Genomic DNA, 11,395 nt, shown 5'->3' on the forward strand with positions numbered 1-11,395 from the left:
CTCATTCACAAAGTCCACATAGAGAACTGTGCGGGGCTCAGCGATGCAGAACAAATGGGGAACGAACAAGCCTGGGCAGCTGAGGCTGCTGATGCCTCCAGAGATGAAGACGGACAGATGGGCCCAGCATGTTCTGTCCAGCAGCCTCGCAGGACCAGCCTGTGCCTCGCCCGCCTTGTTACGGGACCTTGGGCAGGTACTGTCCCTTCCTTGGGTTTGGATTCCACAGTGTAGTATTAGTAAATTAGGCTACAGGATCCTAAGGAGCTCGTTAGCTCTGACACACTATGGTCTTGCATCTAATTCAGTTCATTTTGTCATAATAATAATAGTGATATCAACTTAAAATAGCAAGCATCGCCAGGTGTGGTGGTAGACACTTGTAATCCCAGTGCTTGTAGTTGAGAGGCTAAGACAGGAGGATCGCAGGTTCAAGGCCAGCCTCAGCAACTTAGCAACGCCCTCCACAGCTTAGTGAGAGCTTTTTTCAAAATTTAAAAAAATAAAATACAATAAAATAAGATTGGGGGTGTATCTCTGAGATAGAATGGCCCTGGATTCAATCCTGGATTCAAAAGATAAAAAGTAAAAAATAATAAGATAAGCTGGGTATGGTGGTGCATGCTTGTAATTCCAGTACTTGAGAGGCTGAGACAGGAGAATCAGGGTTTGTGGCTAGCCTCATCTACTTAGTGGGGCCCTCTGCAACTTAGTGAGACCCTGTTTCAAGATATAGAATAAAAAATCAGGCTGAAGCCGGGCGTGGTGGCGCACGCTTGTAATCCCCGCGCTTGGGAGGCGGAGACAGGAGGATCGCGCTGGTTTGGAGCCAGCCTTGCTGGCTTAAGAGACTCTGTTTCCACATAAAAATGTTAAAAAAAAAATAGGTCTGGGAGTGTAGCCCGTGGGAGTGTATCCCAGAGGTAGAAGGGCTTCCAGGAACCCCAGTACCACCAAAAAAAAAAAAAAAAAAAAAAAAAAAATCAGGCTGGAGGTGTAGCTTGGAGGTAGAATGCCCCTGAGTTCAATCCCTGGCACCACAAAAATAAATAAATAAATAAATAAATAAATAAATAAATAAATAAATAAATAACAAGCACTTATTGTGCACCAACTGTGTGCTAAGCACTATTCTGTGTGTCCTATATGCCTCCTTTTAATATTTGCAAAATTCCGAGCCGGGTGTGGTGCCGCGCGCTTGTAATCCCCGTGCTTGGGAGGCTGAGACAGGAGGATCACTCAGGTTTGAAGCCAGCCTCAGCTACTTATTGAGGCTCTCAGCAACTTAGTGAGACCCTGTTTCCAAATAAAATATAAAAATAGGTCTGGGAATATAGCCTGGAGGTAGAAAGCCCCTGGGTTCCACCCCCAGTACCACAAAAAAAAAAAAAAATTGCAACATCCCTTATTAAATAGACACCATTCAGTCACCCGATTTACAGAACCCCAGAGCTCTCAACATGGGGTGATTTGACCACAGTCACCAGTGTTAGGCGCCAGAGCAGCCCGTGCGCAGGTTGCTTGACCCAGACATGGATGCTCAGGAGCATCCGACTGACTCTAGGGTAAAATCTTTAGCTCAACTGCTAACTGCCCTCCTGAACCTCAGACCCAACTTGTGCTCCCAGTTGCCCCCCAGGACTTCGCCTGTCCTGTCCCACAGGCTTCTAAACTCCCACGGGCCTTAAATACAGTTGCACCCCACACGCTCCCACTGTGGCCTGCCATCCTCAGTGCCCCGCCCTGGCCTCCAGAGCCTTCTCAAGAATCTGGGAAAGGTGCCCCTTCCCCAGGTGATACAGGCCCAAACCAGGCTTGAGGGTCTGGCTAGTGACTGGGCCACCTGTGCCAACCAGGGCAGTGCCCTGGCTTCAACTTGCAAGTCTTCCAACTTGCTCAGGACCGACCGATGCTGGAAAATTCATTCATTCATTCATTCATTCATTCTCTCTCTCCCCATCCCCCCTCTTCTTCTCTCTCCCCACCTTCCTCTTCTTTCACCTATCTCTATTCTGCTTTTCCAGGGGTCCAGGTTATTCAGAGAATAAAGTCCCAGAAATGGTGTGGGAAGATAAGACATAAGGCAGACATTTCTGAGGAGGGTGGCATTAGGACCAGGATGGCTAAACCCCAAAGCTTGGCCCCACCAGTAAATAATGTTCATTTGTCCACTGGGGCCACAGAGACCCAGGGAAAGACCCAGTGCTTGTCCCACAACCAGAGGGTGTTCCCAGGACCATGCCAGGGTGGAAGAGTCGGCCTCAGGCTCAAGTGCTGCTGAATGGGACCTTCACAGAGTGTGCAGCCACCAGGTGGCAGCCGAGGCCACAGGCAGCCCAGGGAGAGCAGCTCTGAAACTGAAGGCCAGATGGACCGGCGATTTCCAGCAAAGCCCCTCGAAAACACCAGAACCTTCAGCCAGAGAGAGAGAGCACAACTCTCCCCCCTGGTGTGCACACGTGCACATTGTCTGTGCCTGTGCAGTGAAGGGGCATGGCAGAGACAGTGGCCGGACAGACCACTGAGTTCAGTCCCCTTCCTTTGTACCTTTCTACCCCTTCTTGAGGTTTCCCTTCCCCTGTCCAGCCCTGGGGGACACAGAGGGTGTGGGCCCATTCCTGTCCTTGAGGGGCATCCAGAATTACAGTCAGACACCACAAGTAGACAGGATGGGGCCGGTGACACAGGGACAAAGATGAAGGCAGGTGCATGGGGCTGAAGCAGCAGCTGACCCTGGGTGACCTGCTTCTGGGTAGTTACCTCTCTTTCCTCCCAGCATCTCTGCAGGGAAGCCATTGCCAAACCAATTCTACCTGCAAGTCTAGGGGGGTTACTTGGACAGCAAGGAGCAGACCTGGAATTTGATTCAGTGTCTGACTCCCAAGCTTAAGCTTTTGGCCACCTTGCACACTGCCAGGGGCTCAAAACTGGGGATGGGGTGGAGAGGTGAGCTGGAAAGTCCAGAGCCCCAGCCAGATCTGGACCAGAAGAGGGCACCTCCCACCCTGGACCCAGAGCCTGTTCTGATGGCTTTAGCTCTCTGAATTGCTTGTGAGGTCCATCCAGCAGGACGGGAAGCTGGTTGGGGCCTGGCCCACCCCCATACCTGCTATCCCCACCTCCAGTCTTGGTCCGGATCTGAGGCTCCTTGAAGCATACAATGCTTCCTACCCCTGTTCCCCTGAGCACAGGAGAAGTGATCTTAAAACTGCTCTCGACCACCTGGCCCTCTGTCCTCACCAGGGGAGACTGGAGACAGAACCCACGGCCTTTGTCAAAACCAAAGCCAAGCCGGGCGTGGTGGCGCACGCTTGTAATCCCCGCACTGGGGAGGCAAAGACAGGAGGATCGCGCAGGTTCAAAGCCAGCTGCGCTGGCGTAAGAGACCCTGTTTCAAAAATATAAAATAGGTCTGGGAGTGTAGCCCGGAGGTAGAAGGGCTTCCAGGAACCCCGGTACCACCAAAAAAAAAAAAAAAAAAAAGCCAAGCTGGAAGTCCCGCTACGTTTAACCAGTCAGCAGGACTGCCATCTTCCTCCACCTGAGCAGGCAAGTCTCTCCTTTCCCCTCCTGGGAGAACCACGCGTTTGGGGTTAGACACAGGAAAGAAAGGTGCCAGCACTGTTCTGGAAAGCAGAAAGAACAAGAATGCCCCAAACAGTCGGAGGACATCCTAGTCCCGGAGCAGGACAGAGGGTGGAAGGGATAGCGGGAGACCAAGCCGCAAGAAGAAACAGAATGAGACCTAGCGAGCCTGCGAGCCTGGAGGAGCACAGCCCGGGGTCGCAGCCCAGTGCTGCAGCCTCTCCCGTCTGCTGTCAGTCACTCGGAATCCCTCTCCCGGAGCCAGGGGCGGGGAGCTCGCCTCCAGCCACACCCCCAGGCCCTGGAGGCCGCCCCCCTGGGGACGGCTTACACCGCCCAATAGATGGTGGGGGGCCCAGCTGGTGCGTTATCAGCCTCCTCCAGGAGCTAGCCTGAGCCACTGGGCTGCTGCCAGTCGGAGATTAGGCCCCCGGGAGGGTCATTAAGCAGCCGCCCTGGCCCCGGCCCAGCCTCCTACCCCTCCCATGTCTGGCCAGGCTGGCAGGTGGGAAGGAGTGATAAGGATGGGGGTCTTGGTGCTTCTGGTCAGGGCAGGATCATGAGCTGAGGGTGGGAGGATGTAAGGTCAGTGCCAGCCCAGCCCCGCGGGCCCCCCAGAATTCTCACCATCCTCGTCTGGCCCAAACTGAGGGAGACAATGGGGTGGGGGTTGAGGAGGCTCATAGAACAGGTGCCAAGGTCCGGCCCCAGGCCTCTGTGAGGGATGAGGTGAGCCCAAGCAGAAGCCTCCCCTCCTGGTAACAGCTCACAGAGCCTCTGGCTTCGGCCCTGGCAAGCCAGAGGGGAGAGGCTTGAGTGCACCTCCACCTCCCAGGGACAGCTGGGGGCAGAGGTGGGAGGAACGTGGCCTCATGCAAGGAGAATCCCAGCTAAGTGGCCCAAAGGTCCCCGCCAGGCTGGAAAGGAAACAGAGTGTCTGTGCCTGAGCAGCCTCAGAGCCTCTCGGAACCGCCGTCTCCCCTTCAGTGAGAGGGAAGCTCACTGGCCACCTGGCTGTGCCTTCTGGTTTAACCAAGGAAGACTTCCCAGACAAAGAGGAACTGTGGCCAAGAAAAGAAAATGGGCTGAGTTTCAGTGGCAGAGGTAGACAGGAAGACATGAGTCACAGAAGCCAGGTGTGGTGGCACACACTTGTAATCCCAGCACTTGGAGGTCTGAAACAGGAGAATCTCAAGTCCACAGCCAGCCTCAGCAACTTAGTAGGCACTCTGCAACTTAGACCCCGATTCAAAATAAAAAATAAAATAGGGCTGGTATGTAGCTAGCTCACAGGCAGAATGCCCCTGGAGAATGCCCCTGGGTTCAATCCCCAGTGTCACCAAAAAAGAAAAAAGAAAAAGAAAGAAGGAAGGAAGGAAGGAAGGAAGGAAGGAAGGAAGGAAGGAAGGAAGACATGGGCAAAAGCCTAGAGTGGGGCTCATAGGAGCAACTGCCATTGCCCAGAGAGGAGAGGTGGCTTCCTCGGGCCCCACAGCAGTGCAGAGGCAGGTCTGGGGCGAAGACACTATGTCCTGCTCCCTTTTCAGGGCTCTCCCCTCTGCAGGCTGCACTCTAAGCTCCAGTGCCATAAACCATCTGATTCAAGATCCACCTCCCTGTGGCATTTGGGTGAGCCTTGGTACAACCAAGGAGTGTCTGAGACAGTAAAGCAAGGGGGCTGTGGCGAGTGGCAGAGGAGATCTTGGAGCAAGGCCAACTGCTCCCGCCTTCGAGCCCTACTCCTGTGGACCAGGATGTGCACTGGGTTATCACCAGTGAGAGACAGAAGCTGTTCCATGAGGCAGGCGGTCCCAGAGGTAAGGGCCCAGATCAGCCCAGCTGAGTCAGGCCCTGCTCTCCCCAGCTCCCGGACCCCCATCCTATGCCAGGACTGGGAGTCGGGGCCTTGGTGAGAATGGAGCTCTTCTCCAGCTCTGGGATGGAACTACACAGAGGGGCAGCTACGCTCAGACAAGACAGCAGCTCTCCCCAGGTCACACAGCAAATCCAGGCTTGCTGAGTTTAGCTCCAGACTCTGCTGACACTTGGTTGCCAAAGCCCAGCACATGGGGGCAATAGGAAAAGAAACAGAGCATTTGGGCGAGTGAGTGAACCCACTGCTGTGCTGGGGGCATGCACAGGAGGAAGGACCTGGAATCTCAGGAGTGAAGGGAGGTTCAGGAGATGCATTGCAGGAGAGGCTCTCCAGGAACAAGGTAGAATGTGTGGGCTTTCTGGCCCATGGGCCTCTGACCCCTCCTCCTTCCCTGTGCATATGAAAGAACCTGGAACACACCATAGAACTGACCAGTGCGTGGGCCCGGCCTGTGTCAGGGTCTGCCCTGCCTGACTGCTCTGGAGAAACAAGGTCCACTCGCTGTCCCTGAGCTCCAGTCTTCCCAGCGCTCCCACAGGAGGGAGCTCGCCTGAAGCTCCTTCTGGAGGGCACTCCACACGCAGGAGTCACTCGGGCCTTCCCCACCCCCAGACTGGACACGGGCCCTGTCCTCTCCCGACCTGGGCCCTCAGCTCCAGCGGCCCTGTGGACCCTGGTACTACCTGGATGTTCCTCCAAAATTACCATGGCAGGAGCTTCTGAAGGTCATCATCATGACTCAGAAAGCAAGACGGGGCCTCACTGGAAGCCTGAGCCTGAGCCTCAGCCCCAGACGTACAAAAAGTCTTTATTTCACAGAAATAATTTCCATGGTTATATGATGGAAGGCGTTGAGCTGGCCATGTCTCTGGAAGGCCCTTCTGAAGTGGGTAGGAGACCCGCAGGCAACCACCGGGGCCACTGCTGCACCCCAGCCTAGACACTATTCGAGCCCCAGCCCTGGCTGGCTGTATTTTAGGAGAGGGCTGGAGGGCATCAGCCCCCTTACTGTAGATTTCTGCACAGAGAAGGAAGTGCAGGGTGGCGAGCTGGGCCTCTGCGGCAGATGCCTGAGAACCTCAGGCCTGGGCTGGGGAACCAGGTCACATGGGCGTGCTTCGGACCCGGCCTTCCTCCTCCAGGACATTCTCGTAGGCATTCTTGTGCTCATTGGACCTGCAAGAGGAGGCAGGGGCCTGGTAGGTCATCAGGGCTCCCAGAGGATCCAGCTTATGAGGGCAGTGTCTTCCAGAATAATCACTTGGCTCCTAGAAAGGGCTTCTTCTGACCACATCTGGACATGTGCACCTGAACTGGAGACCTCTCAGCACCCCATCTTCCTCCTCCATTGGGTTCCCATTTACACTCCTGGTTCTGAGCTCTCTCCCCACTGTGAGCCCCCCTCTCACTCATCCCTTCGCTGTTAAGCCCCCACAGTGTCCGCTACCCACTGAGTCCCAGTCTACCAAGTCCTCATCCCTAACCAAGCCCTCTCACCAAACCCAGGCTTCACCTGCCCGTGGAGCCCTCCCAAAGTCCCATTGCCTCTCCAGCCCCACCCTTCCCCATGCCCTTCCCATGAGAGCCCCTCTGCTCCCCACCTGCTCCAGCAGCACATCCCCCCAAGGTCCCCCCTGGAGCCCCGCACTCACCTGAAGCCAGCCGCCATGGAGGAGTACCTTCCTTCCGTTCCCGCCAGGACCCCATCTGCCTTGTTCCCAACCGTCATGACCATGTTCCCGGGCTCCCTGGGGACAGAACTCATCATCTGGGCTCATCAGTACCCCCCACCCCACCCCATCACAGCAGACCCTATTCTGGATCCTGGTTCTTATAAGCTCAGGGCAGAGGCCGTCCCACTCTGCAGCAGGGCAGGGCCCGGTGGGCAGCACATCCTTGTTCCATAGAGGGGGCCCAGATATTTGCATAAGACTTATCCCTAGTCCAAGACCTCCCTCCACAGCCTCCCAGACACCCTCAGCTCAGCCCCCAGAGCAACCCAGCAGGACTGTGTCTGTCCCCAAAGTAGAGCAGATGCGGTCAGCAGTCACACTGAGGGCAGAGCTGAGCCAGGGGAAAAGTAAGCATTTTCAGAGAAAGCCCCTCTCTTCTTATTCAAGCCCCTGCAGCATGACCTCTGCCCCCCAGAAATACTTTCATGAGGGTCACAGGGGCCCTCACACCTTCCCTTGGGCATCCCCCAGGCACACCAGACAGTATGTTCCACATTAAATTCAGCAGTTGCCTCCAAATCTGCTGAACCCAGTGTCCTGTGCCTCAGTGGTTTCTAGATGTTATCCCTGTCCTTCTTCCCCTGTGCCCACTACTGTATTGGTCCACCACCTCACAGACGCTCCCTAGATATACCCCTTCTCTGTGTCCTCTGCCCAACCCCCTGCCCTGTCTCCTGTCCCGGATCCTGCCCACCCCACTAGCCTCATCTCCCACCTCTCCATCCCTCTCTCCCTCCACCCACTGGCCTGTTATGTTTCCTCTGCAGGCTGTGCAGGGCTGCTGCTTCTGGCAGCCTGGCCACCAGTCACCCTTTATGGGAGAGATGGCCCAAGCCAGGTGTGGTCTTGCCCCAGGGTCCTGGCCTGGCCAACACATTGGTGCCCAGAGGCCCTGGCACCAGGCCCCTAACTCCAGACCCAGGTATACTCTTCCCATGCCACCTGACCTGTGGCTGGCTTCTCCTCTTAAATATCCAGACTCCAGTATGAAGAACAGGCAATCAGGAATGCCTCCTCTGATCACCCCCAGGCCAGGTCAGGGCACGCAGGGCACGCAGAACACTGAACTTGAGAGCGTGTGCCCAGTGAGTGAGCCTGTGACCCTCTGCACCGCAGTTGACCCTCTAGAAGGATGGGAACCTTCCATAAGGAAGGCCAGGCTGTTTTCCCAACCCCTCACTGAAGAAACCTGGAGATTTCAAGGAGAGAAGACATTTCCCCAAGCGCACCAGGAGGGGCCTCCAATAAAGCCCAGGTGTGGGAGCCACCGCTGGCTCTGTCTGTACCCTTGAGCCTCAGTTTCCCTTCCACACAATGAGAGGACCTAACCCAGGGTTTCCAAAGCCCTTCTCTCCACTACTAGCATGAGAGCTGTGGTCTTGGGGCCCACTGTGCTTGCTCAGGGAACAGCCCCGGGGCCCTCGGACAGCACTCACGGCTCCTCCTGACACCAGAAGTGGTTGACAGCAAAGACAATTGCAACGAGGACTAGGAACACAGCCACCGCGATGAGGCCCTGCATCCAGGGCTGAAGGTTCCCCAGGCCTGGAGAGGGAAGGGGAGCTGGGAGTGAGGAACGGGGAGCTAGGGCATGTGTCTGAGGCCATCAGCCACTGCAGGACCATGAAGAACATTCTGGGTAAGAGCACAGCAACCCTCCAAGCACAAGAAAAGAGGGGGTTTGCAAAGGCAGAGGAGACCGCTGCTTGAAGAAGGCCTGAGGAGCCCGGGAGGACCAGGGCGCAGAGCACTGGGTCTGAGATCCGGTACCCCAGGGCCTCCTCTCTCCCTGGGGGTCACGTGCAGGTCCCCTAGCGAGTGACTGGGCCCCAGGGACCAAAGGGCAGCCCTCCCGGAAAGCTGGCTAGGCCCCACCAGCTAGGAGTGGCTCCCCTCCTCCTCTCCAGCTGCCACCAGGCTGTGGGCTGGCACAGAGCTGCCAGAACAGGGCTGGCATCTGGAAGATCCTGTTTTGTGGCAAGGAGGAGGAACGGGAAATGTGTGAGATCAAAGCAGCCCTGCTCGGCTTGGGGGCCCTGAGAACTAGTGCCAGGGACCAGGCCAAAGCCCCATCATGCACCGTTCCTTGCTTTCTGATTCTTAACACCAACTCTAACCCTCAAGGTTTCCCCGAAGTCTCTGCCCTTGGACCAGGGGCTGCCCCGAGAGCTCTCCTCTTCTTTTGGCATCACTGTTCCATGAGCCTAAGGGAGCTTAGCTCTGCACAGGAAAGACAGCAGGTAGGGAGGGGTCCCAGAAGGGAACAGAGATCACCAGGCAGTTTCAGAGAGGGGTTCTGCTTCCAAGCAAAACACTGTATCTCTAGAGCCCAGGCTAGACATAAAAAAAAAAAACTCACTCTATCTTCCTTCCACTCAAAAATCCTCCCCTGAGTCTTACCCAAGATCTCTCCTGCTCTAGTGATGGACGCCCCCCCTCTTTTAGAGCTCCCTGAGCCTAGCAGGTGTTAGAAAGAAGGGAGGATGGTGGAACTCTGTGGCCTGTGGTCAGGTCAGACCTCGCTCAGCTCCAAGGGCAGCAGAAGGCACAGCATGTGGCTACCTGCAACAATCTAGGCACTTCTGGATTCATTATTTTAGGGAAACAATGGCTGGGACCCTCGTTGTTTAAGCATTGAGTAAACCCAGGAGAGGGCGGCTCCCTGCTTCCACCAGGCTTTGCAGATACACAAAAGACCACAGGTGCCTGCTCCCACTTCCACATGGCTCCCCGGGTGTGGGCAGAGCCGAGGGCAGGAGAACGATGCTCTGGGTCCTGTCCCTTTTTGCCCTGCCTTGTGACCCATGGAAATTAATTGACCTCTCTGTTCTCTTCAGTTCCCCAGAGGGTCTGCATGACCTGGGAAACAGAGCTGAAGCAGACATACAGGAGAGCTTAGGAAAGGGTGCCTGGAAGCATCTTTGCCAGTCCCCCTGGACCCAAGACCCACTAGTCACCAGGCTTTGGCCACAGACGCAGCCTGCCAGTGCAGGGTGGACGCCAGCCCTCGGGTGTGGTGCTTTCCCAGGTGTGGAGCCCTTCCACACCCGACTTTGGCAGCAGCCCTGGGAGGTGGGCGGGGTGGTATTTACTGCTCTAATTTATGAGAGAATAAACAGAATCTCAGAGAGACCATGATTTCCTCAAGGCCACACAGAAAATAGCTGCCAAGAGTTCTGGTCACAGTGGGGGCCACTCTGGGACATCGCTCCCTACTAAGCCCAGGAAGCCAGACAAAGAAGACTGAGGTCAAAGCCATGGGCCATATCCTGCCAGCACCATCTGTCCCCTGGAGCAAGCCGGCCTCTGAGGGGTAGCCCAGGCTCTACTCCAGCCCTCTTCCTAGCCCCTGGCCCTCTGTCCTCAGGACCCAACATCTTTAATGCAATCCCAGCTCTTGGGGCTTGAGTCTGATTCCTGATTCCTCTGATTCTTCCGCCAATCCTAGACACAACACCCCCCCACACTTCCCTGACTTCCCCCTTGGGGAAAACTGACAGAGGCCTGGTTCAGAAGTCCTCACCTTTGAGGGGTCCTCTGACTGACCCAGGCTCTGCTCCCCCATCCCACGCAGGTGAAAAAGATGGTAGAGCCATCCAGCCAGCCCTGGGCCAGCAGGGCCCAGCCCTCTCCTCCCTATGGCCACCAGGGCTGACCCTGCCCTGTGCTACCTTGCTGACAGCTGGCAGGTGGCACTGAGATGAGCAGGCCCACCATGACCAGGCCGAGCGCCGACATGGCTGCAGGCAGCTCCCGGGGTTTCCCTCTGCTGCTGCCACCACCGGTGTCTGGGCTCCTGGAGCTGCTGAGGGCTTGCTGGTGTTTGTCTGAGTTCAGCAACGCACAGTCTGACCCTGGAGGAGGAGAGCTAGTGAGGAAGAAGGGGAAGGAGGGCGGGGAGGGAGGCTGGGCATGCAGAGAAACTGCCCTCCCTCTCTCCCATGGAAATGAGCTGCTGGCCGGGCCTCCCTGGCTGGTGCCAGCCTGCTGAGCTGGCACTCCAGGCCATCCTTCAGAAGCCAGCTAAGGAGGCAGGTCTGAGGACCAGAAAGAGGTGGGGAGAGTCCCAGACTCACCTGGAGTCTCAGAGGGGCCCAGAGTCGGCCTGGATGATCCTTCCTGGGAAGGGGCTGGACTCTAGGGAGAGGAGCGACAGTCTCTCCTGCCTTGAATGAGCCCGTGGGTGGGGCTTTTGGGAAGG

At 56.3% G+C, this 11,395-nt stretch overlaps 1 protein-coding gene across 1 annotated transcript; it reads right to left on the bottom strand.

The window, feature by feature from the left end:
• Positions 1-6,564: 6,564 nt before the first annotated feature.
• Positions 6,565-10,932, bottom strand: PDZK1IP1 (PDZK1 interacting protein 1; the record flags this gene model as incomplete). The annotated part of the gene is made up of 4 exons (XM_080690513.1): positions 6,565-6,637; positions 7,114-7,209; positions 8,631-8,739; positions 10,866-10,932. 4 exons carry the CDS (start codon positions 10,930-10,932, stop codon positions 6,565-6,567), a joined length of 345 nt encoding a protein of 114 aa, XP_080546639.1.
• Positions 10,933-11,395: the final 463 nt, after the last annotated feature.

This window comes from Muscardinus avellanarius, assembly GCF_963383645.1.
Source record: "Muscardinus avellanarius genome assembly, chromosome: 3".
Lineage (NCBI taxonomy): Eukaryota > Metazoa > Chordata > Mammalia > Rodentia > Gliridae > Muscardinus > Muscardinus avellanarius.